Here is a 27,600-nt window from a genome sequence, read left to right on the forward strand (position 1 = left end):
CATATCCAATCACAGGCTTCTTGTATTAATATTTCAATTGATTGGACAGGGAAAATTCTGCTACACACCTGTTCTCTTTTATTTTAAAAATTAATTTATAGCATGTGTTTGGTGGCACACGATTTTAATCCCAGCACTTGGGAGGTCAAGTCAGGCAGATCACTTGAGTCTGAGGCCAGCCTGGTCTACATAGTAAATTCTAGGACAGCCGGGGCTAGGAGAGAGAAAGATAGAATGCAGGCCAGAGGCCAGCTTGAGGGTGTCTTCTTTCCTTCTGTGTGGGTCCCAGGTACCAAACTCAGGTCTGAGGGAGCAAGTGCCTTATCTGCGGAGCCATCTGGCTGGCCCTGTAGGTGCCTTGACAAGGCCTAAGGGTGTGGAAGGAGCTCAGGGGCCCATCCCAGCGTGTACTTCCTACATTCTGAGATGGGGTCCCCAAGTCTCATGTCTCTGGGTTTTTGCTCACATGTGCCTGTTCTGGGCTCACAGTTTAAATTAACTAATTAATATGTATTAATTATTTTTATTCATTAGTTAATTTTAATTAATTAGTTAATCATCCACTTCACACCCCAGTATCAGCCCCTTTCTCCTCCCAGTGTCCCCTCACACAGCTCCTCCCCCAGCCTCCTCCTCACTTCTCTGAGAAGCGGGAGCCTCCTCTGGGTACCCCTCCCCACGGACAATCAAATCACTGCAGAACTAAGTGACTCCTCTCCACTGAGGGCGAACAAGGCAGCTCAATCAGTTAGGGAGACAGGATCCACAGGCAGGCAACAGATACAGGGAAAGCCCCCAGTCCAGTTGCTGAGGGACCCGCATGAAGACCAAGCTGCGCTTCCGCTACATATGTGCAGGGGGCCTAGGTCCAGCCCATTGTGCTCATGTGTTTTACATGATGCTCTGCCTGTGACTTAACCTATCCATGCTATCCTGTAAGCAGGTGGGACCCGCAATCCCATTTCCTTAAGAGGGAACGAAAGCTTCCAGGGAAAAGCTGACCACCAGGTGACCACCAGGAGGCCACACTCGTAGGGAGTGGGCATGGCAGCTTGAAACCTATGATCTCTTTGCTGTCCTGAAGATGGCAGATCTGAGCTTTAACTGCGGCAGTGACAGGAACAATGATGAACAAGATATGTCAGTCTAGAAGAGTCCTGAGAAGGCTTGTCACAAATACTCTTTTTTTTTTAAATAATTTTTTTTTAGATTTATTTATTATTATATGTAAGTGCACTGTAGCTGTCTTCAGACACACCAGAAGAGGGAGTCAGATCTTGTTACGGATGGTTGTGAGCCACCATGTGGTTGCTGGGATTTGAACTCTGGACCTTCGGAAGAGTAGTCGGGTGCTCTTACCCACTGAGCCATCTCACCAGCCCACAAATACTCTTAAGTAATAAAATTTCTGAGAGAGAAAAGGGATTACATATAGACTCAGATGGTACCATGACTTCTTATCTCCTAGACTAGTCTCTCCCTCTGACACCCTTCCCTTCACCAATGACGATATGTTCTCCTGTTAAAACACACTTGGTTACACGCAGGACAGCCCAAATCGCTGCTATTAAGCTTACTTGAGACAGGGTGATTATTAAAAAACTACACGCGGTGCTAGTGAAATGGCTGCTATTATTCTAAACTGAGACAGGGTGATCAGCTAACACCAGTTATAGCTTAACTCAAAGTGCAGCTCAGCTCACAGGGATGGTTACCTGGCAACCTAAAAGATGGAAAGCCAAGGCCCCAGAAAGGACAGGCTTCAAGGTCACAAGTCTGACCAGAGGTGAGTCTAACTTAGCTGAGGTGACAGAGATCTGGGTGCTGGGAGCTCTTTGCTGGGACGGCTGTTTTAGAGCCGTCCCAAATGATGAATCCCCATAACATGCAAGGCACATCTGCTCATGTAATGAATCTCTTGATGCTGTTTCCAAGTGGTTTGAAATAGAGCTAGAATATTATTTTGCTTCCTCTCAATTACAAAAAAAACAAAAAAACAAAACAAAACAAGAACAAAAACAAAAACAACACAAACTCCCAGCAGAAAACTGCAGAAACATACAGAAGAGCATTGCTGGCTAGCCACTCTGCGCACTGCATCCATGGAGCGTTTATTAGAGTTAGACGTATTCCATCCATTGTTCCCTATGTGTTCCCCTCAACACAGGGACTTTCTATTAGATATGTAATTTTGTATTGAGCTTTTACATTCAGAGGTGGAAAATTCCCTAAAGCATCCAGACAAGGCACATTAATGATGAATTGTCGTTGAGTGGGCATGAGAGTTAGGCCTGGGTTTCCCCTTCCAGGAGGCAGTGTGAAATGGAATTCCTTCCTTTACAAGGTGTTTTCTCTCATGTCCCTACTTTTCTAAAGCAGCTCTCAAATTTCAGCTTGCCAGTGTGGTTAGGCCTGGAAAACCTTAATGAAAATGTTGTATTTAATCTTTATTTATTTATTACATTTCAGGACCCTTCAGTAAACAGCCTAACAGGGCTTCATTGTCTACCCTTCCAATCTCAAAACAACTAGACATTCTTCAGAGTTCCCGATGCTGGGAAAATCTTTCTTTTATATTTTGGGGGGCTAGAGAGAGAGACACATACTGTCATCTGTTAAGACTGTCTAGTCAGGATGACAATTGCTCAATTTAAGTTAATGAGTTCAAGTGTGAAGATATGATAGATAAATGTTTATCGTTTAGTCTAGTTGAAGTGTTCCCTGATTGTGTGCTGGTGATGCTTGGAAATTAAACTAGTTCTCCTCCTACAATACCCAAAGACACTCATCCTGGATCAGCATAAATGAGCCCTATGTTAATTACAAGTTCTTAGGTCTTTGGAGCATGTGTGGTTCGTGTACAGCTATGATCCCAATATACATGATGATGACTACAAGCTAGCCGGAGCTACAGAGTAGGACCCTGTCTCAAATACTGACAGCAAACAAGCTAACAGAAACTCCCAAATTCCCCATTAGTTTTATTTTAATTTTACTTATGCATAGGTGTATGTATTTGTGTCAGAGTATTTGACACATGTGTATGAAAGCCCATGGAGCCAAGCAGAGGATGTGGACCCTGGAGCTGGAGTTACAAGTGGTTGTGAGCCACCTTGTGTGAGTGCTGGAAACCAAACCAGTATCCTCTGGAGGAGCAGCGAGAGCTCTTAACCGCTGGGCCATCTCTCCAGTGTCCCTATTTGTAGTTAACAGTTTTAAGCTAGCCAGTGTTTTAGAGACATCAACAGCTTGTATTGTGTAACCAACATGCCACAGAATCTTTAAACTGAGGAATATTTCTTATCATTGGGGTGTGGGTTTGGAATAACTATAAGATAATTTTGCTTTACTAGTGTGAAACATTCAGGTTTTTAAAAAATTGTTTCTTAAAATGCGTCCTAGTAAACACATAGAAATATCCCTACCCACATCTTTCCTACTGTCCCTCCCTCCCTCCCTCCCTCCCTCCCTCCCTCCCTCCCTCCTTCCCTCCCTCCAGCTCTCTTGTTTCTTTTTTCTATGCCCCCATGCCCCAGGTTCTCAGGTAAAATTTCCTTATATGAATTTCTTTCATTTTTTTTAAAAATTTTTTTTGAAGATGTTGGTTGACCCTGATTTAAAAAAAACAAGCAAAACCTAACAAGCCAGTCAAGCAAAGAAAGCAAAGGCAACATTTGAAAGTCAGGGAACATTGACCTTCAAAGGCATCTTTAAACACCGCCTGTGATACACAGCCTTAGTTTTCAAGTCATTCAGTCTATGGTTTGGAGGACTGGAGAGACAGGGAAATTGCAAACTGAAGTGATTTCTGGAAGGGATTGCTGGGAAATGTTTGCAAGGAACAAAGAAAAGTTCTATGGCAGTGGACCAGTCTCTTGTCTCACCACAACTCAGACCACAGTGAATGGTTCTGTAAAATACTCTGCTCATCTACGGGGACACTTCCCACTCATGATGTGCCCACTCCACCCTAAACACTCAGAGACACATTTGGCTGCTTTGCACTTGGAAATGCGCTGCTTGGCAGGATTGGGAAGACGGCCTGCCAGTCAACCTCAGAGAAGACATTGCCATCCTTTTCTCAGTCAATGGAGCGCCTGCCTGCCAGGTCAGAGAGATTCACAAGTCCTGAAGGGTGAGCCACAGCCGGGCCTATCCTTTATGGATCTACTTCCTGGGGACTCTGTTGTTTCTGGAAGAACATACTTACTGATCAACCTGACAAGTTTGTGCCAGAAGCTGACACAGGTGTAGAGAGGTGGTGAATGACATTTTCCTAGCACTTCTGGGTGGCTGAGGCAAGAGAACTGAGGTCTGCCCAGAAATACCCTATTTCAAGAGATTAAAATGCAAAACAAAATTACCACAGCAGTAAGTCCATTTGTAGACCCATTTGTCTACCAAGGAATGAAGAGGGGCCTCCATACTAATTTCCATAGTGGTGATTATTTTTAAATGGAAGCTGTGGAGACAGCTGATTTGAAAAATTCCATTATATAAAACTTGATGACCCAGGTTCCATCCCCAGCATCCATGTAAAGAGCTAGGCATGGTGTCACATGCTTTTCTCATAAAACAAGGTAGAAGGTTCCTGAATATTGACACCCAAAGTTGATATTTGAATTCAGCATGTTCCCAACTTCTATCCCCCAAAATGTACATACATCCCAGCACATACACGCACACACACACACACAAACATACACACACACACATATATAAGCACATAAACATACATATACTCACATACACACATACATGCACACACATATAAATGCACATATACATACAAACATACATAAATACACATGCATACATATACATAGAGACATACATACACACACAGACACACATACATGAGGAAGCATTACTAAACACAACACTTGCCAGAAATTGTGTGAATAATCTATCCCTTCATCACAGGCACTTGTGTGAATAATCTATGCCTTCATCGCAGGCATCTGATTTGGCTTGATCAAGTTAATTTAGAAGCCAGGAATGGAGTAGATGACATTTCTTATGACTAGAGTATATGTGTAGATACTGAAATTTCAGAAAGGAGATTTCCCTGATTTGAAGGCTTGGTAGAATGTGTCACTCACTCCTTCTGGGTTTAACAGAGACCTTATTTTAGAGCATCATCAAGGAGACACGTGTCATCATAGCTCAAAAACTTCCACTCAGATCATTGCTGGAGGTGCCAGGCCTCTCCCTCTGCAGACTTGAGTCATCAAGTGTCTTCTCTTTCTTAGGGCTTTAAAGATCCTGTGTACCGGGCGAGACGAAAGCAGTTTGCTGACATTGCCTACAACTACCGCCAGTAAGTCTTTCTGTTGGACAACTGAGAGAAGAACATACCATAACCCCCCATTCTAGGTTGGAAACGATCAGTCTAGAACCCCCTGCTTTGTGTGTGTGCCCATGTCTGTGTATATGTGTGTATTTATGTGTGTGTATGCATGTATGTATGCATGTACATATGTATATGTGTGTATATGTATTTGTATATGTATGTATATGTGTATTGTGATTATGTGTGAGCATGTGTGTATGTATGTATGTGTGTATATGTGTACATATGTATGTAGGCATGTGTATATGTGTGTATGTTTGTACATGTGTGTGTATAACCTTCCTTAATAACACATTTTTAAATGTCGCCACTAGATCAAACAAAACTACCCACTGTGCTACAGTCTATGTCTCGCCTAAGCTTTGTTAGTTAATTGTTTGTTGTGTCTGAAATGATTGGAAAGGCTTCCACATGAACGAAACAGGCTCTGGTCTTCTCCACATTAGACCAGAACAAAGAAATCTGGCTCCTCCAGTAAGTAACGAATCACCGGAGCCTTCGGACCGGACCAGCTGCACTCCCGTGTTCTACTTATCTGGTGTGACCCAGTCCTGTAGGGCAACTGCCAGATGGGATGTACTTTTTTTTTGCTCCGTTGAGAATTCTATTGTATTTTAGCCAAGAGAAAATGGCCATATCAAATGTGTTGTTTGGGAACATAATGGCTTTGCTGTTGTGAGTCCTCGGGGAATAATATGTAAATTGGGACTTGGGAAACTTGGTGTTTTGGAGACAGCAGTTTCTGAGTTAAGGGAACAAATAGAAAATTGTACTCAAAAAGAAACTCTAGAGCTGTCCCAGAGGCTGAGGTATTAGGTCTTTAGTAGGATAACAACAACATAAGGAAATGATAGGGCTTTATGTGGTGAACACAAACCTATATGTGGATAGAGAGACATCTAGAACACTATCTTCTCTGAAATATATACGTGTGTGTGTGTGTGTGTGTGTGTGTGTGTATGTGTGTGTGTGTGCACACGCGTGCATGCGTGCAGTTAGTGTTGTAATAAATCCTCATTTTTTGGATGAGGAAACCGAGGCTGAAAGAAGTTAAATAATGTTTTAAAGCCATTTTCCTAGTAGGTGACAAAGGCAGGTTTCAATTTTATCTGTCCCCAGAACCATAGTCAGCATCTCCACTGTGCCTATTAACCCTGTGCCTAGGCAGGTCCAGGACTCAGGGTCTCACTCCTGCTGCCTTTCTGGCTCAAGTTCTTGGGACTGATCTTGGTTTCAGGCTCAGCCTCATCTGTCTCAGAGACAGGTCCCATGCGATGTTCTAGCTCAGTTAGAAGTTCTAAGCCTTTCCTACAAGGAGTGCTAAGGTTTTGTGATTGGGTCTCAGTTCTGCGACATGGACCCATGTCAGCCGATCACTGTGGACAGGATAAAGGAGCTGTGATTGTACAACTCTGACCGCAGTCCCTTATTCGGAGGAGGGAGCATTGAGTGTCCTCTTTCTCAAACCCCACACACTGAAAAGAGGTGCGAGGTGCTTTGCTGCAAGAAGGGGAAAAGATGCTGGGTCACTGGGAGAGAAAGTGTGAACCAGGACTGACGTATGATCAAAATGTCACCGCCTTTGGAAATTTGTTGCAGCAAAAGTACCAGTTGTCTTTCTTGGTTTTGTTTTTACATTAATGAATTAACTAATTAATTAATTATTGGGGTGTGTGTGTGTGTGTGTGTGTGTGTGTGTGTGTGTGCCTGCTATGACTCATGTGTGGAAGTTAGAGAACAACTTGTGAGGATCTCAGCTTTCTCTGCCATGTGGGTTCTGGGCAGACTTGGTAGCAAGTACCCTTAGCCACAGACCTATGTCACTGGTCCCATCGATCCCTATCTTTCTAATGAGAACTAGTTATTTTAATGATCAGGGGTTACTGAAGTTCCAATATTAGGAATCTAATCACAAATATATATATATTCATACACACATAGATATATATACACACACACACACACACACACATATATATATATACCTACATATATTACTTTATGCATATAAATGTCCACACTAAGAATACTTGTCAAGTGCAAGACTAAGGCTCATAGGAGTTTACTACATTACCTGAGATTACATCCAAAGCCTTTTTCTTTTCTCCGTTCACTACTTAACCCTGGAGTATGGTACAGTCTTGGGCAAAAGTTAGCCTGACACTGTTTCGTGGTCTTTGCCGGGTAATCAGGAGCTCCTCTGAGCTTGAGACCTTCTCATTTCTCAATCAACAATCTATCTCTCCTCCCCAGTCCCTGTCCACCTTTCTCTAGAAAATAATAGTCTCTGCTCCAATGTTCTTGGATGAGGTTCAATTTTGAAAGTTCAGGAGGGGCCTAGTTTGGAACCAGACCCACAGTTCCAAGGTAAACAGTCCCACTTTGTCCCAGACTGTGTCCCTAGCGAGAGGAGCAGGCCAGGGAACAGTCACTGGCCCAGGAGCCAGGCTTTGCTTGCTCTTCATTGTTTCAGGACACAGCCTGGAAGCTTCCAGACTAATGACTCTTAAACTGCAACTTGCATCATTCACCTAGAGAGCTTGTTAAGACCCACTCGTCCTTGACAGTCCCTCCCCAGGGCATTCAGGACAGTGGGACAGGGGTCTCATGTATATGCTTTGGCACATACAAACATATTTTATATCATAGCATGGGCTTGCTCGTTTTGTTACCCCATCCCAGTATTTATAAGTCTCATACTTTTGGTCCAGAGCTCTGTTAATTGACAAATCTCTGTACTTATGACATGTAGCTTCTCTCTCCCTCTCCCTCTCCCCCTCCCCCTTTCCCTCCCCCCTCCCCGTCTCCCTCTCCTCCTCCCCTCTCCCTCTCCCTCTCCTTCTTCCTCTCCCTCGCCGTCTCCTTCTCTCCTTATCCCTGCCCCTGTCCTTGTTCCCCCCCCCAACACACACACCTTAAGATATATAGATTTATACACCGTGGAACCCTAGCCTAAATTTAAATAACTTCATAATTTCCCAGGATCAGAAGCATCAAACTCAGCAAGCGCAAACTCCCCAGACAAGTTTTTAACACACACACACACACACACACACACACACACACACACCTATCTATTAAATCCAGGTTAGCCAGAGTCGATTGCTTTCATGGACATAATACAAGACACTACAGTGTTTTCCCTGAACTTCAGGGCCTTTGCCTGGAAGAAGATGAATTGTCCAGTTGTCTCTGCTCCCATTCGTCATCCTGCCCTGGACAATCTGCGCTACACATGTGCCACCTGCCAGGCCCCTGAAAATAAGTCTCTACCTTGAACAAACAGTCTAGAGCAATGGTTCCCAACTTGTGGGCCATGACCCTTTTGGGGTCAAATGACCTTTTCTCCGGGGCCACATATAAGATATCCCGTGTATCAGATATTTACATTATGATTCATAACAGTAACCAACTTACAGTTATGAAGTAGCAATGAAAATAATTTTGTGGTTGGGGGTCACCACAATATGAGAAACTGTATAAAAGGTTTGTAGCTTTTAGAAGGTTGAGAACCATTGGCTTAGGCTCTGAGAAGAACAGAAAGGCCAAATAACTTCCAAAAATGATAGCAAATCCTCAACCAAACCATGTTTCCATGGGGGGAAAACAACACAATAAGGTTTTCTATGAGGCATTTGTCTTTCAAACTATGCTTGAAGTCCGTGCTGGTCACTGGCAGCATTGGGGCCTTGACTCCCTGTGCTGACCTCACCACATCATGTGCCCTGACCCTTCCCAACTGGAGACACCTTTTCCATGCCTGTATTCTAGTGGGCAGCCCATTCCTCGGGTGGAATACACAGAGGAGGAGAGGAAGACCTGGGGAACGGTGTTCAGGACTCTGAAGGCCTTGTATAAAACACATGCCTGCTACGAGCACAACCACATCTTCCCTCTTCTGGAAAAGTACTGCGGTTTCCGTGAAGACAACATCCCGCAGCTGGAAGATGTTTCTCAGTTTCTGCAGAGTAAGTCCACATCAGGGTCAGAGCCCGGCAGACAGTGGAGTGGGGGGTGGGGGGAAGGAGTGAGGGAGGGGGTAAATAGAACCTGTTGTGAGACTTGGTGGCAGGCACAGGATGAAGTCTCCCAGGAAGAACCCAGCTGCAGTGTCTCCTGCTTTCCCTCTCCCCTCCATTATTGATCTTCCATCCATGCAAGAATGTTAGGTGTGAATATTTTTATATCATATAATTGCTCTGAAAGGATTTTTATTTTCATATTCAAAGCCCAAGGTGCTTAACCTAGTGTTTACCCTGCAGCTCTCTGTTAAGAAGCGGCTGCAATGTCAGTTCAAGGAAAAAGTATGCTTTCTGCGGGCCAATGCCAAGAGTTGCTCACTCTGAGTCTGTGCATCTGGGACAGATCCTGCCTTTGACCTTTTCTGCTTGTGCAAAGCTACCTCCATGTTGTCATCTGTCAAATAGACACAGTCGCCCTATTGGCATCCTTCACAGACTGAGACAGATGTGGCATACGAGAGCACCTGGCATACAGCTGTGTCCGAAGTCAGTGTTCAGCAAGTTTGCGGGTTAGCGGCCATGTGAGATGCTCAGAGGAGCTTTAGCTAAGTGATGAGATTTGGTGTAGCCTTTCCAGGGAAGAGTATGGTTTCCTTGCTGAGGCTCATTCAGTTCATTCAGCAAACCCCAAATAGTCGACTAATTCCTATTGAACACCTACTAATGCTAGCTGAGTAAGGAGACATAGGAAGACAGACCACAGTTCTATAGAAGGGGAGAATTTTTCTATATATTAAACCATGAATAGATAGGAAATGGACCAGAAAACTATGTGGCAGGGAGGGAGGTTAGAATGGGGACAGATCAGATGAGGTGATGATCTTCGAGGTATCTTCCACTTCTAGGATAAAGCAAGGAGCAAATGTTCAAACAGTAATTAACAACAATATGAACCAACAAGTACCTCCCCAGAGCTCCCAGGGACTAAACCGCCAACCAAAGAGTACACATGGAGGGACCCATGGCTCCAGCTGCATATGTAGCAGAGGGTGGCCTTGTCGGTCATCAATGGGAGGAGAGGCCCTTGGTCCTGTGTAGGGTCGATGCCCCATTGTAGGGGAATGCCAGGACAGGGAAGCAGGAGTGGGTGGGTTAGTGAGCAGGGGGATGGGGGGATGGCATAGGGGGTTTTCGGAGGGGAAACCAAGAAAGGGGGTAACATTTGAAATCTAAGTAAAGAAAATATCTAATTAAAAAATAAATGAAAATTTCCAAAAGGAAAAACAAGAGATTTGAGAAAGTAGAGGGAAGGAAATTAAAACAAAACAAACAAACAAACAAACAAACAAACACCTCCCCCCAAATCCCAATCAATGTGCAGTGACAGGAGAGAGGGCAGGTCCTGAAGATGGTTTAACCCTAATGCTGTGGCCAGTAGTAAGAATAATGAAACATCAATGTTAGCAGTTGGGAAGTGATATAATTATAATCAATAGGCTTTGTGCAGTCAGGGAGGCAGAGACCAGAAACCACGTCTCTCTTGGCAAAGCTCATAATTTGGGCACTGGTTCTTTACAACCACTTAGCCTGTGGTTTGTGACCCTGGATTGAAAGCTTTAACCCATACCTCAGCTTTCCCATCTTTAAAGTGGGGATGATAAGATGGCTTCCTCACAGTTATTGATTGCAAAGGTTAGTTTGTGCAAAATACTTAGAGTTGTACCTAGCATATGTTAGGTAGTATGTAGTGTTAGTTACTGTCGTTTGCAATGCCGCTATTCTAGTTCTAGTGTGAGCAGACCAAGAAACAGATATAGAAAGCAGAGAATGGTTATCAATTGGTAGCTTTAAAGAAAAGCTATTTAGAGGGTATGGTATCGATGTGTGCTCAAAAACTTCCCAATATCTTAGTCCTTGATTAGGGAAACACTTACCAGTTCTCAGTGCATCCTATAATTTAAAACTAAGAGAAACCAGCATACACTGTTTTGTGGATAGGATAGGGCAGAGGGAGAGGGACAGAGAGGGAGGGAGGAGGAAGAGAAGGAAGGGAGGGAAGGGGGAGGGAAGGGGAGGAGGGAGGGAGGGAGAGAGAGAAATTGGATGCACATTTTCTCTTCCCTGTTGCTCCACTCTGACAGGATGTTTCTCCTCCCTGGTTGGGCTGTGTATGACGTGGTGGAGAAGGTGGAAATGCTTGTAGTATGCTCTACTCCTGATGTTGATTATACATCTCCTTGTCACGCAGAGAACACGAGAAGTAGTGGGAAAGTGTTTGGTCCTAATTAACACTAGCCAAAGAGAAATTTACTTGGATGTTTGCAATGGACTAGTCTTTGCTATGTAACTTTTAGTCATTATTGTTTTGATGCTTACGACATCCCTCAGTAATGCCAAGAGACATTTTGCTTGGGATAAAACTGAGGCTCAACAATGTGAGGTTACATGACCCAAAGCAGTAGGGGGGTTGTAGTCTCTCTGGATTTACCATAAGGCTTACAATTCTCAACCTTCCTAATGCTGCAACCTGGTAATACTGATCCTCATGTTGTGGTGACCACCAACCACAAAATTACTTTGTTGCTACTTTATAACTGCAATTTTGCTATTCTTATGAATCATAACATTTGATTTATTTGATATGCAGGATATCTAAGGTGCCACCCCCTTGGGGAGTCATACCTCACAGGTTGTAAACCACTTATAAAAAGCCTTGAGTTTTAGGTTCTTTTCTGCTTTCCAGCTTGTACTGGTTTCCGCCTCCGTCCTGTTGCTGGCTTACTGTCGTCTCGAGATTTCTTGGGTGGCCTGGCCTTCCGAGTCTTCCACTGCACACAGTACATTAGGCATGGATCTAAGCCCATGTACACACCTGAACCGTAAGTATCATTCTTCAGCTACCCCTGCCAACCACAATGGATGCTCAAAGAATGCTGATCAGGCTCATTGCAGGCTGGTCCCCATGATCCACTGCCTGCTTTATTTGATCATAGTCCTAAAGGAAACTCATACTCTGTGAATTTTCTCTGTCCAAATAGATGAAATTTGGACTCACAGAGCTGGACATCCTGTGAACCAAGGATTTGGAACTCTTTGAGTACCAGGAAAAGGGATTCCATCAAGCTCCAATGTTCCAAATAGGACAGGAACAAGAGTAGCCAAGTGATCTCAGCATCTCCTAGATGTACCTGGATGATTCCAGCTCTTGGCTGAGATTATTGGCTAAGGAGAGAATTAGTGGCTACTGTGCTTCCTATCAGGACCATTAGCCTATTTGGGTCATCAATCACATAGTAATTGATCCAAAGAGATCATTAGGAATCCTCTAATCATGTCTCCTTCTTTGGGATGTCAATGGATCCTAATTAGAAAGAACCTGTTGCACTGTTTTAGATAAATGTAACCTCTCTCTTTTGACTGCTGACCTACTCTGGGCCAAGAGAAGAGCAACACTATTATTTTAAGTCCTTATTGGAAGAACTGGACACATTATCCTTCTTCATGTAAGTTAGTGACCAGAAGATTTGGAGTGGGAGGAGTCTGTAACCCATAACTCATTCAGGTATCTGAGAAGAGACCCATAGGAATTCTGGGTCCTTAGCTCTGCATCTCAGCCCCTCCTGTCTCCCAGGACTCATGAGGACTTTGTCTAGTGCTTACTCTTGAGAGCAAAGCTCCATGAGTTATTTCTTCATATAAAATCAGAGTCTAGTTTGGTTTAACTTGCCTTTCCTCTAAGCACTGTGCCTTCTGTGTTCTAGTGATATCTGTCATGAACTCTTGGGACATGTGCCCTTGTTTTCAGATAGAAGCTTTGCCCAGTTTTCTCAGGTAAGGAACAAAGACTTAGTCAATGGGTTGGGGCTGTATTGCTGGAATGAATGAATTCCTCATGAAGGGGCTGTCACATGCTCTGTTAGAGTGGAAACACTATACAATTACATGATCCTGACCCTACCTGAGAAGAATGGTAGGGAGAAGGGTGGTTTAGTGAACTGGGTTGAACACTCATTTTAAGAACTGCAGCCTGGGGTTGTTGGTAATTACCTATCCTATGGTCAATTTGCTGATATCAATGATCTTAACAGGTGCACACTAAGAGCCTTCTCACTGATGAAAGCATCTCTGATCTCTATGCAGACATCATCTCCTACTTTCCATCCACTACACTTTTTCGAGACTGTGGCATTTTGCACATTGTCAGGTAGTCATGTGCATGGATTCTTGAACTATAAGATGACATTTACCAAGAATCCAATGTCAATGATCTTATGTATACAAGATTAAAGAAAGAAGGAAACAAAGAAAAAAAGATAAAAGAAAGAGCCATATATCTCATTGCCACTGTCTAAACAGCACCATGGCCTCAATTAACTTTTTTATGGTAGTGAGGAAGCTCACAACTATTTTTTGATGAGTTAAAAATTATGCTTATTTTCTCATCACTAAGGAGACTAAAAACATGGTTTTGTGGGGGTGGGGAGTGTGGAGTTCGGTCTAGGGAGATGGCTCAGTAGTTAGAAGAGTACACTTTTCTTGCAGAGGGCCAGTTTTTGTCTAAGCACTCCAGCAGGTAATTAATGGCCATCTGTAACTCTAGCTTCATTGGATCTTATGACTGTAATCTCTACAAGCATCTTCACTTGTGGGCACACACCCACACATAGACCCACAGGCATATGGATGATAAAGGCTATCAAATATTTGAAAACACAGATGGCTAGCTGGGATCATGGAAGAGTAAATGATGTCTCTAAAAGTACTCAGAAGCCCAATCCAGAGCACTGATGAACTATTGCTGTGTGAACTAGGACAAGCTATGAGGCTGTCCTGTGCCTCAGTTTCCACAGCTTTGGATCAGTGACATGCCTTCCTTGTTATTCTTCTTCCTCACTAGAAAGAACTATGATCTAAGGATGATTCATGAGTAAACATTGCCCCAAGTAGGAATTTCAAAGTAATGATCTTGCGTGTGAATGAATTTACAAGCATTTCCCATTAGCTGTAAGAAGTTACTTCTACCATGGGACGATGAAGCTGCCCCTTGATATTTGAAACGAACCAAATAATAAGTTCAACCAATTCCTTGATTTCTTAGAAGACGTATGTTCTCCAAACAAAAGCACCTGCTACTTGCATGTGACGTTTTGGGAAATATGGAGCCCAGAAACCATTGGACTAGAGACATGGGAGTGTCTGGTTGAACTTTAACTGTGGAAGTGTTATTGCCAATAGTGTAGTTTGAGCTGCCAAGATGGTGTTGATTGCTTAAGATGGTTTGAAAACATGGACTTGTTACTGTGACAGGAGAATTAGATGCTTTCCCCTTGGAGAATAGAAATTTTGAATTTTTGACTCCAGAGATATTCTGTCTCGCTGGAGGGCAATTGGAAGTCTTGCTTGAGTTATTTGCATTTTGGATAACCCTGGGGAGAAGTGGACAATTAATATCAACAGACATCATAGGATCTCTGTTTGACACATTCTCAACTTTGACATAGATGGTTCCAGGGAAAGAGTTGTTTTATGAGAATTTTTTTTTTTATTTAAAGGCAGATTTTTTTTTTGCCACAGTAGGGCAGAGGGATAATGGGGGGCCTTGTTTTATTCAAGTGCTTGGCTTTCAAAGAAAGATGACAAGATGTTGGGTTTTGTGGCACACACCTATAATTTCAGCACTTGGGAGATGTAGGCTGGAATATCAGGAATTAGAGCCTATCCTTGACTATATAGTCATTTTTGGGCTAGCCTGGAATACATGAGAGCCTATCCTAAACAAACAAACAAACAAACAAACAAACAAACAAACAAACAAACATGACGCCAAGAGAAAAGGTGAGGGATTTGACCTCAGTTTTATTAATGGATTCTGCTAAACTTGGGACTGGTCTATCTAATAATGTGGGTAGAGTAGACATGGAAGAGAGATGGGATAGTAGAGCCAGAATAGGGACTATGTGAATTTGGTTTGCCTTAAATCTGACAGTACTTTTTATAAGTTTAGTGTAGGCCAAACTCCAGCTGAGACCCAGACAGAGGTAGTGACATAGAGTATGTAGCCTCTTGCTTCATGATAGACAATATCTGTAGTCTTTCTTTCTGTTCACACACATTCCTTTGGTTTTCTTAGACAACCTCATGACTTTGAATATATATCTGTAATATAATAATGAACATTCATGTTTTGTCTTCAATGCCAATTTCAGGTTTACATATGAACCATCAAGTCAGCATCTTTACTTTGATGTTGATTATACATCTCTATTTTCCTGTCCAAGGCTGAATTTTGAGTCTTCTTCAAAACTTCTCTACCCTTAGGTTTCCTTGTATGTGTCCATGGCAACTCTATTCTTTGACTCACTCAAACCAAATACACATCTGGGGGCTATTATTGACTCTTTTCTCTGAAACAACAAAGTATTTCTGCAAATTTAATGTGTTCTACTCTCAAACTGTATAATAACTGATTGTTTCTCATCATATCCACTAACACTAATATGGCCTCAGATGCTATCATTCATTATTGATTTTCTGTATCTTCCTCATTGCCATCCAGCCCTTGCCCTTGACCCCTACGGTCTATTCTTACAAAGTAGCAGTCTGATGACACACACTAGATCTTGTATGCTACAGTGTAATTTATATACATTCATGAAATTACCAAAGATGAAAACTAATAAAAGTTATTAAAATCCTAGAATAGGTTTTCACTTCACTGAAAAGAAAAACCCAAGTCCTAAAATACCTTTTTAAAAAGTCCACATGATTGCATTTAGAATCTTCCATATTACCCACCAATACTCTCACTGCTCCAGTGTTTGCTCCCCTCTGCTCCTTGAGGTAGCCCATATTTTCCTTGCTTAGAGAGGTTTCTTACTAATTATATGCTTGCTGTTTGGTCTGGCTCTTGGACAAGATGTCTAGAACAGATTGCTAGAGTTAGTTTGAGGTGAAGCAGTGCAATTCAGGAGAGGTTGAGAGAGAAGCCAGATTGAATCAGTTAGCTTGGAGAGGAGTTTGAGCCAGAATAGCTGAGTTGAACCAACAACACTCCTTCCATCATCAATAGAACCAATAACATTCAAGTATTTCCCCAAGTACTACCTTCTTAGTGATGCCTCCCAGGAACCCAAATTAATAATAAAGCCTTCCCAAGATTACTTGAAGCTCCCATTCCTTTTCGTCTCTTCCTCCACGTCTTTCTTTTCCCCCCAAGACCTTGACGAACTTTATATTTATTGACGAACTTTAAACATATTTAAAAACATATTAACAATTGTGTAGTATAAGTCACAAGGTCAAGGCTATTTTCCAATTTTGTCTATGTCCTGACACATAGGAAGCATTTAATGCACGCTTTTGGAGTGGATGAATGTATATGTTTGGAAAGATACACACAGAAAGAAATAAAGGGAGCTAGTGAAGAGACAAAAAGACCACCAGAGGACTTCTGTAGTTGAGGTTGTAATTAATGATCAGTGGCACTTCATCTCCAGCTATGTGTTGTTGCAGGATAATTGATCATACAGTGAACCTTGAAATTGAGTTGCTTACTGGAAAAACCTGTTTCTTGTTGTGGTGTGGCTCAGCTTTAGCACACACCTTTAGTTCCTCTAGCTGGATACAGACACGCCCTTAGTATATACCTTTAATCTCAAACAACAAAGGTAAAGTTAATTTGTAAAAGGAAGCACCCATATTTGAAAGTGATATTTGATTGAGTAGCAGACAAAGTGATGAATCAGAGAAAGATTTGACAAAATAGGCTATGCCTAACTCTCATGAGAAGAGAGAGGATAGGGAAGCTATTTAAGAGAGCAGTGCAGAGGGAAGATGGTGGGAAGACAGTTTCACTGGGAAAGTTGTACAGTGACAAGTTGAAGAGAGAAAAAGCTGAACACAGGAAGACACAATGAGTCAGAGAATGAGAAGGAGCCATCAGATTAGAACAGATTGCTAGAATTAGTTTGAGGCCAAGCAGAGCAATTCAGGAGAGGTTGAGCGAAGTCAGATAGAATCAGTCAGCCTGGAGAGGAGTTTGACCCAGAACAGCTGAGTTGAACCAATTAGCAAGAGATCAAAAAGAAAAGAAAGGGTGAGCTTATTCAGCTGCAAGTCTCAGAGGATGAAAACATTCTAGACCTACATTAGACTGTATTGGAGGCTAGACGCTTCCAAGATTAGGCCTAGTTTAGCACACAGAGGCAGTAAGCCTCAGAGATGATAATTAAATCAGGTGAATAAAAGGTACTCTTGCAATGAGTATTTCTGGAAAGATATAATCACTTATTTTCAGTCTTTCTGTGGTATTTTAAAGATACCTGATTAAGATTCATTCCATATCCCAGAGATTTCTGTCTCATGCTGAGTGTGTGGGACTCACTAGGCTGATGTCAAACAATGACACAGTAGATGCTAACTGACCTCGCATAGGCTACCTTATTATTCCTTTTTGTAAAGTGAGTACAAAGGAATCAAGTATTGGGGACACATTTTTTGCTGCTCTTGAGGTCTGTGACTCTTTTCTATCTGACCTGGATGGGACAGATGTCTAACAATATTCAGGGTCTATCTGGACCCTTCAGAAGGTACTTAGTCATCTATTACCCTGCCCATAACTGTATGCCAGGTTGGCACTGAGGGTGAAGTTTTAATATGGTCCATGCCAGTGACTCTGTTTCTCCACACACAGGAAATTGGGCTTGCATCGCTGGGGGCACCTGATGAGTACATTGAGAAACTGGCCACAGTAAGTTTTTCTTGCCAATGGGGGCAGGGTTATGGGTATACTATACTTCATATCTTTGAAGATTTATTCTCTCCCTGGCAGCTGTTTGAAATAATGATAAGAATGTGACAAAGCACATTCACATGAATGAAATGTCACATTTTGGTTTCTCTTTAGTGGACTGACTTTTATATCAGCTTGCATGTGGATATTCTCACATACTTATTAATAGAATCTTCTTGGAAATGCCATTCATCTATAATTACAGCCCAAAATTCTTTGGCCCAAAGTGTGTCAGGCACTGGTTGGCTTTATACTTCTGCTTGGAGAGTGGTTACCTCTCTACCTATGCACTAGAACCAACCTTAGGGTTGTTCTCAGCCAGATGATAAAAATGATAATGTGATTCCCATTCTTTTTTTTAATATTAATTTATTTGTTTTTTGTTTGTTTGTTTGGTTGGTTGGTTTATTATATGTAAGTACACTGTAGCTGTCTTCACTCAGAAGAGAACATCAGATCTCATCATGGATGGTTGTAAATCACCATGTTGTTACAGGGATTTGAACTCAGGACCTTTGGAAGAGCAGTCAGTGCTCTTAAGCCCTGAGGCATCTCTCCAGCCCTGGGCTTCCCATTATTGTCAAACATTTCCCACTTACAAGAGAAGCAGGTGCCATGGACACACAGGAGGGGAGCTATGGAAACACCAGATCTGCACCATTGGCAAATTCTTTCCTTACATTTTCCAGTTTTCGTATGTCCCTCTACAGGTATAGAACCATGTTCCTTATCATATGTGAAGCCTGGAAGATTAAAAAACAAACTTCATATGAAATTAAAAACTACCACATATGTAAAGCTAGGATTGAGATATATCCAGTTAGAAGTTTATACATTCACTTCCTCAGAAAGGCTAGAAAATTCTAAGTTTTGGTTTCTGAGCATACTTTGAGATTGAGGGTAAGTGGCTTTTGGTTGTTGTTTATCTTTAAAACTGGGCATATAAGTTTGTTGTCCATCTCAAAAGTATTTCATGAGGGTCTAAAGAGTTAAATTTGTGTGAACATGAGATTTTATATTTTATATATCTTAGAGGAGCAGCTTTCAAAGGGGTTGAGAAAAAGTGGATAGAATTATTTATAGGAAGTGAAGTCTTAAAATTCAGAGAACCTCATCCTGTCCCTTCCTGATAACAAAGGAACCACCATATTGGTACACTGGACTTGGAACAGACCCATGTCTCTTCTGTGCCTTTAATTTTGTGTCTCAATGTAAGTATGTTGCTTTGACTTCCTGGGCTAAAGACTCGCTGTGTATGATGAAGTCATATTGACTGGGCTCTGATGACCTTCTTGGACTTAATGTTCCTTGGTCTAACAAAGAGACTTCCCTGTTAACCCACCTCTAATTCTCCAAGATGGTGACCATCTTGAACATCTAACTGAGCCCTGGTCTTCTCTGGGCACCAGAACTCCAAGACTGTTAATCAGGCCAGGTATCAAAGACATGTTGGAACAGAGGGTGCTGAAGGAAGAGGGTGTGATTATTTGGGAACACACATGTAGAGGTTGACTTAAACATCATCTTCTCCCATGTTTTCATCTCATGTTTCTCCCACATTCCCATAGCAGATGAAGTGTACATCTCCTTGACTCTCTCACAATCCAGTCCCTTAACCACCCACTTCTTTGCCTGATAAAAATACCAGATGAACCCTAGTAATCTAAGAGCAATATCAAAATCTATCATTCTGGTTTGTGACACAGACAGAAAAGCAAAAGATATGGAGAAGTTTCTGTCAAACAGAGAGGAATTTGTTGGGGAGGTCTTTGTAGAATATTAATACATTCTAACATGTATGATATTACACCAGGACTCATTCACCATCAATTCAACAGGCAACTGGATAGAATAAGACATGGGATACAGAAGTGATACTAGGTCATACTGGTTCAGAGAGCATATCTGCACAGACTCCTACCAACCAGATCTGTCTTAATGCTTTGAGTATCTGGATGCCTTGCTCACCCCTGACGTGTGCCTTTTCCTTGCATTCTGTTTCAGATTTACTGGTTTACTGTGGAGTTTGGGCTTTGCAAGGAAGGAGATTCTATAAAGGCATATGGTGCTGGGCTCTTGTCATCCTTTGGAGAATTACAGGTATGAGTCTAATAGAAACCATTCATGGGTACTTAAGTGCAGAGGCATGGAGGATCACTCTCAGCCTCAAGGCTTTTCTAAAGTGTATTAGTAGATAGCTGTAGGTATACTTGCACAGTCAATTGGTACTGTAGCAGCTATGGTTTGACTACATCTGTTTTGTTAGAGATAGAAATTCAAGTATGAGTCTATGGGGCTGGGTAGAGAAGAGGCCTCCTGAGCCCAAGGCTCACCTAAGACTACAAGTTTGTAGGTATGGTCCACTCTCACAATGTCTATTGAACTTCATATTAGAAAGGGTTTGAAATGAATTGTTACCTTCTAGTTAACTGTAGGTTTTTGATGAGCTATAAAGAGTTTAATCTAGTCCATGCTAAATGTCTCAGTTTTAGGGAATTTGCACTAGGGTAGAGAAATGGGGAGATGGAAGAAGCTTCGCAGGTGGACTATGAAATGCATGAGAGAATGCGGGCTTAACTGGAAACTTTTCGCTGCAGTACTGTTTATCAGACAAGCCAAAGCTCCTGCCCCTGGAGCTAGAGAAGACAGCCTGCCAGGAGTATACTGTCACAGAGTTCCAGCCTCTGTACTATGTGGCCGAGAGTTTCAATGATGCCAAGGAGAAAGTGAGGTGAGGTTACCAAAGAGGATCGCTGGTTGTCTGGGTCTCCTGGATCAGGCTAGCAGCGCTACCTGGACTCCAATGTCCACAGCAACTGTGCACACAGATAGACCCTGCCGTCTCCCCACTCACCCTTGCCCATTTTGTTGGGAGGTTGGATGTACCTACCTCATTTCCCTATCCCAGCTTAAATTCAGAAACTCTTATCTGTTCAACACAGATACAAAGTCCTCCTGTGTGCAGAGCAGCTATAACAGCTCACCACACCTAACCAACCAGATGCCTTTGAGTCTTGAAAAGTACCTTCTCCTCTTTATTCTCCCAGATACTAGCAGAGCCCACCTTATCATCTCTTCATATTTTCACCCAAATTCATCTGTTTGCCAGCCAAATATAATCATGCCTAAAAATAAGTGAGCTACTTCTGAGAAGTGGACTATTTGGTGATTTCAACATTGTGTGAACATCTTAGCATATTACATACATGAGCATAGAAGACAGCATCTACTACAGATACAGATTGTGTGACATATAAATTGGATGGCCTTAAGGCCATGATGAACCAAATAAGATAAAAAATTACATAAGAGAAAATTACAGAAATGATATAATAAATTCAAGCTGTTTGAGGCTATTGTGGGTATAATATGGTATATTATTTTATCTTTGTAAGCAGGAGGACACTAGAATTAAAACATGGTTAGTATATAAGCCAGCAGCATAGGAACTTGTTAGTATTGCTATCTACTAACTATGCATACTTATAACCACAACACCTTTGTACAGCTGTTAATGCAATGGGTTGTTAACCCTCACACAGACATAAACACACAAGTTGCATGCCTGTGTATGATGCCTCTCGGAGATAATAATCTTTCAAATTTATCACAATCATATGGTATCATGCAAATACATTATTGGAGGAGATGTGATTATATGATATGTGTCTACTAAATCTCTAACGTTCACCCTGCCAGCTTCTGTGATTTATCTTTTCTTCATAGTAATTATTGACTACAAATATTTCATTTAGAAAAGCACCACATATAGAAGGTTTTTTTTTTTAACTTCATTTAATGCCTTGGACTTTCTTTAGTACCCTTAACCATGCCTGGCACATAGTAAGTACTTCATAAATCACTGATGGTCTCAGAGAAGTTCAGAGAAGGCTGAGAGAGGTACCCCAGACCATGGAACTCTTGGCCCTTTCAATTGAGAACCTTGTCTATGAGCTATGCCACCTGTGAGCTATGCCACCTCATCTAATCAGGGGACAGTCTACTTGGAGTTCTACCTGGGCACAGATGTCCTGATACTGCTACCACTTTTAGAAAACCACCTTATTGATGGTGAATGGTGTACAGAGGGCATTTGGGTCTCTGCAATGTCAGTTTTTATGTATATGCCTTAAGGAATTTAAGTGCTGGCCCAGAAGTCCGTTTGCTGTTGCCTATGATGGTCCCCTTTCTCCTCTCGCCAAATCCTGCACTGTTTTTAGATTTCTTTTTACTCTGGAGTTTCTTCTTCATTATATCCCCAAGACTCCACTATCTGAACTTGAATGAAACCTGATGAATCCGTTTAGTGTTCTTATGGATATGTCTTTGGGGCTGACTATTTGGGATTGGATCAACTACCAGGGGACTTGTCCCTGGTGAGGACTGTTTCTCTCTCACGCGCAGCCACTATTAATTGAATGTAGCCTTTTCTTTGTGTCTCTGTGAGCTGCCCCTCAGCAGAATGGAACCAAATGGGTATTCTGCCCTGGATCCTGGCACTGATGGCACAGCTGAGACTTTAAAGGTCTGACAGGCTGCATGCTGACAATCTTTCTCTTGCTGTTGTGGACTGATCACTTGCTGGCTAGGGATTTGTCTCTAGAAGAGCCCATCTTGAAAGCTCCTTTCAGAGAGGGAAGATGGGGCAGTAGACATAACAAATTCCTAAGTCCCCAGCCACTAATAAAAGGCAACAATTAGCTACGCCTTACTCTGTGATGTGACTACACTTGCTATGCCCTTCTGAGCTGAAGACTGTTACTACCCTCTTCTTGCAGAAGAATAAGGGAATGAGGAACGGAGATGAAGAATTATTGTCTACGATCTTTTGAGCTGTAACTGAGGAGGAAGGAACACAGACAGCCTGACTTGGGGACTTAGGGTGCTGCTCTTGCCAAACCTGGGGCAACCAGCTGCCTGTCCCGATAATTGTCATTTTCAACACGGTAGCATTTACTTACATCATAGGAATAATATCTGAGTTGTCTTGGAGCTGTCTTGTTAATTATATTAATGTCACTCATAAAGATCCTCCTGGGAGGTATCCGCAGAAGTCATGCATAGGGAAAGCAAGAAAGCACTCAGATCAGAAGCAGGCTGCCAGGGTTAGTGGCATTACTTAATTCTTAGGGCTTTTGTAAATGGTAATGTAAGAATGATGTTTTTAAAGGGTTAGAACAGTTAGAATTTACTGTGGTCCTCAGTTCATATCAGACACCTAATCCATGGTACTCTTCCTGCTGATCCAACATTTTATAAATTGTCCAGGACTGTGTCTCTGTTTGCATTGATTGTCAAGTAACTTAGAGATATTTTTTTTAAATAGTATTCGTGCATAGGTTTCATTTACTCTTTTATCTTACATAATAAGTGTTCGTGGTTTCATTGTATTTTGTGCCCTTTCACATTCACATAAACAAAGGCTTCCCCATATGACCTCATTCAATTGTATATCACATCTCAGCCCAGTATCTGAGCCTCTGTTCTAGGAAACTTTGGGGCTCACAGCAAGGAAAAAGCCACTTGGAACTCCTCCAGGATAACCTGTCTTTAAATGGTGTCCTTCACTGGGGTCCTTGGTTTTGGTTTCAGGACTTTTGCTGCCACAATCCCCCGGCCCTTCTCCGTTCGCTATGACCCCTACACTCAAAGGGTTGAGGTCCTGGACAATACTCAGCAGTTGAAGATTTTAGCTGACTCCATTAATAGTAAGTAGCTCACACCTGCTGGGACTACCTTCTTTCCCAGAAATAGAGGCTATATCTCCTTACATTTCCTATAGGGGCAAAATTAATTTCTTAAGGGTTGAATTAAGGAGAAAACATCTCCATATATGCCATAGGTGGGGGGAAAGAACTATGCAAATTGCCTCCCATGCCCCTTTCCTTCCTATCTCTATAGCCTAATTCTCTATAGCCATAGAAATAATCCTCTAGCAACACGAATCAGCTTCTGGTCCCTGTGCTCTCTCCTGGCCTTTGCCTTCATCCTTTCTCCATGCCTATGTGACATGTCTAAAGCGCCAATGTATCTCATGTGTCTAGACTAGACCCCCCCCCCCTCTCTCTCCCTCTCCCTCTCTCCCTCTCCCTCTCTCTCTCTCCCTCTCCCTCTCTCTCTCTCTCTCTCCCTCTCCCTCTCCCTCTCCTTCTCCCTCTCCCTCTCTCCCTCTCCCTCTCCCTCTCCCTCTCCCTCTCCCTCTCCCTCTCCCTCTCCCTCTCCCTCTCCCTCTCCCTCTCCCTCTCCCTCTCCCTCTCCCTCTCCCTCTCCCTCTCCCTCTCCCTCTCCCTCTCTCTGGATTCACTATTATATTTTAAAACTGTTTACTTTCTACTTATGATTATCAAAGATTTCACAACCCCAACACTCAATTACACAAAACTAGGTCTAAGTGTCCAGCAATATAGCTGAGGTTTTCTGTGTAAACTTTAGTGTGTAACAGAACCACTTGGAGAACCACAACAACTCTTATAAAGGAAAACATTTAATTGAGATTTGCTTACAGTTTTAGAGGCTGGGTTCATTATCAGTATGGCAGGAAGCATGGCGACAGGCAAGCAGACATGGTGCTAGTGAGGCAGCTGAGAGTTCTATATCTGAATAGGCAGGCAGCAAGAAGAGAAAGAGCTACAGGGCTTAGCTTGGGCTTTTGAAACCCCAAAGCCCACTTCCAGTCATACCCTTCCCCCAGTAAGGCCACACCCACTTCCTCGAGGCTACACCTCTTAATCTTTCTTGAGAAGCTCTACTCCCTAATGACCATGCATCCAAATATTTGAGCCTATGGGGACCATTCCTATTGAAATCACCACAAGAATTGAAAAAAAATCATAACTTTGAATTATAGTCCCCAAATAAATTTAGTAAATTTGTGCATATACTTGGAATCTCAGATGACTCTAACATGGGAGACTTAAATAAACCCCACCTAAATAAATCCCACTCCTTTAGGTTTAACAACTTAGTGACTTGAAGTTTTTATGAATAGGTATGCCAAAAAGAGCTATACTTTTTATTTGTTTGTTTTTTGTTGTTTTTGTTTTGGAAAACATGTTGCTTAGGAAAAAACAAAAAAACAAAAAACCTTGAAGCTCCAGGAAACAACTTGTGAAAGGAGGAAGTAAATTACTCATTACACACAGCAGAACAGGGCTAGTATAGTCTTCATAACTAAGCTATAAGCATCGTGAAGTTTAGGATGATACATCCCAGAACCATATTGGGCTTTGCATTTATTAATGAGTGGCTCACTTCCCTTGCTGTTCTTCTTTTGTAGGTGAGGTTGGAATCCTTTGCCATGCCCTGCAGAAAATAAAGTCATGAACAGAAAGTGACGTCATAGACAGAACTTAGGAGGTCAACCAAAAAAATCTGCTGATAGAAGTATAGTAACTGCTTCTTTTCCCTGAAGAAGAAAAGTTTTATTTGCAATGTCAGCTTTTAATATATTTTCCTAACATAGTGGAGGATCACCAAATAAATCAATTTCTCTGAAATGAAAGTATATTAAAACCCATCAGTGGTAGATCCTTCAGAGTCACATTTGATTTAGATATCTCAGACCTTCAATTTGGTTTAAAATGTAATTTCTCAGTTCTCATCAACATTCATCAAATTTGGGACTCATATCATTTGGGCTCTGTCTGTTCATTTTTAACCTCTCAGGTAAGCTCTGATGGAATACATATTGCTTAGTGTAAAATGTGAGACTGTCATCGGGAACAAATTATTCCATTCAGTACAGATTGTAATCTACAAAGCTTAGTTTCTACATTCATTCATTATGGCTCTGAGAACTACTTTGTTAGCCTGCTTACATAAATGTCCTCTGATCTAAGACTCTATTAAGATAGTTACAAGCAATAAAGCATTATATAAAACATTCTGTGTTCTTTATTTTACGTGCTGAAAACTGTTAGGAGATATAGACCTACCCACCTGATCCCACAACTTCCGACACCATTTTAATGCTATTTTTCAAATACGTTTGAGAGATATTTGGAAGGGACTTGTGATTCACTAGACATTAGCCAAAGACACAGTAGATGTCTGGGAAACCCAGGGAAAATAGCTGGATACATTTTAAAATAGTAAATTCATTAGAAAGTGAGAGTCCTATCTATGTTGGAAAAAATATTAATAATATTAATATCACAAAATTTAAAATTTCAAATGGTTGCTTGCATGAAATATTTCACTCACTGCTTTAGAAATCTATTAGCTGGAAAATCTTGTGACACAAATTAGATGCTCAGGAGCCCAGTCCACTGCATGAATCATTGCGATAATTGAAGTCAGTTGTGGAGAGTCAACCGATTTTGATTTTTGTTGGTAATGAATTTTACAAGTGTAAATGTTGCTTTTATTTCCCCAGATGAAGCAATGAGATTAGAGCCATATTCAAGCTGTGTGAATGCTTGGCCTGGGCTGAGTCTAGGACATTTTCTTCTTTGATCTAACTATCTCTTGACCTAGGTCTGGAAGCTTCTAATCTCTACACAATATAATCTTCCAAGCTGACTGATTAATTCGGCTTCTCTTGGCTTTTGATTGAATTGCTCTGTCTGGCCTCATACTAACTTTGGCAATATATTCTAATCTTTTGGCTCCTTCTGTCTTCACCTGTGTCTAGCTCTAGCTTGTTCTTTCTGCAGCCTGTCTCTATAAAACTGTCTTGGTAAAACTGCCACACACACATGCGCACGCGCACGCGCGCACGCACACACACACACACACACACACACACACACACACACACAAACCCCACACACCATGTGCTCTCTCTTGTTGCACTTAAGTCGCCTCTCTTTCCTCTGCTATTCTCATGTGAGTTGGACATAACCTATCTTTGACTCATTCTGTCAAATCTCTGTCTGATTCATTAGTTTGTCTACCCCCAATTAGATGTCACATTCAAACATGGCTTCTTCCTTCTACAAACTAACCTTAACTTCATTGTTAGAAATTAAAGGTATGTACTAAGGGTGTGTTTGTATTCCAGCTAGATCATAGTGCAATCCAGCGTGCATATGCATTCTGGATGGACCATATTTTTAAGTCTTAGGGAATTTACATGGTGCTTCTCAAGTGTACTACTAAGACCAGTTGTAGTATCGACAATAAACCTGGACACACTCCTATCTCTTCCCATTTACAGTTACTGGGCAAGATGCTCAGAGAGCCACATTTTGAGGCACTCTAGGTTATTCTTTCTCTTACATTCAGTTATCTATTAATTTGGGGTCTGTGTGTATGTGTAATATATGCATACATCAATGTGTTTACATGTGAGCAATATATGCATATACAGATGTGTTTGCCTGTGCTTGTTCATCTGAAGGTCAGAAATAAGTTAGGTTTCTCCCCCTAATATTGTTCACCTTAAGTTTTTGAAGCATGGTCTCTCATTGAACCTTGAGCTCTGTAATAGGCAGCCAATTAGCTCATGATCCTCTGGTCTCCACTCTTCAGAGCTGGGATTACAAGTAGATGCA

At 41.9% G+C, this 27,600-nt stretch overlaps 1 protein-coding gene across 1 annotated transcript in view; it reads left to right on the top strand.

Moving 5' to 3' along the window:
* Window positions 1-25,988, top strand: part of Pah (phenylalanine hydroxylase) — a 62,343-nt gene extending 36,355 nt beyond the window's left edge. Inside the window, exons 5-13 of the mRNA NM_008777.3 lie at window positions 5,253-5,320; window positions 9,125-9,321; window positions 12,059-12,194; window positions 13,077-13,146; window positions 18,008-18,064; window positions 20,111-20,206; window positions 20,704-20,837; window positions 23,699-23,814; window positions 25,383-25,988. Coding sequence (NP_032803.2) covers window positions 5,253-5,320; window positions 9,125-9,321; window positions 12,059-12,194; window positions 13,077-13,146; window positions 18,008-18,064; window positions 20,111-20,206; window positions 20,704-20,837; window positions 23,699-23,814; window positions 25,383-25,429 — 921 coding nt within the window. The 3' untranslated portion in view covers window positions 25,430-25,988. The remainder of the gene's footprint in view (window positions 1-5,252; window positions 5,321-9,124; window positions 9,322-12,058; window positions 12,195-13,076; window positions 13,147-18,007; window positions 18,065-20,110; window positions 20,207-20,703; window positions 20,838-23,698; window positions 23,815-25,382) is intronic.
* The last annotated feature ends 1,612 nt before the right edge of the window (window positions 25,989-27,600 follow it).

The sequence above is a fragment of the Mus musculus genome, chromosome 10, assembly GCF_000001635.26.
Source record: "Mus musculus strain C57BL/6J chromosome 10, GRCm38.p6 C57BL/6J".
Taxonomy (NCBI): Eukaryota; Metazoa; Chordata; class Mammalia; order Rodentia; family Muridae; genus Mus; species Mus musculus.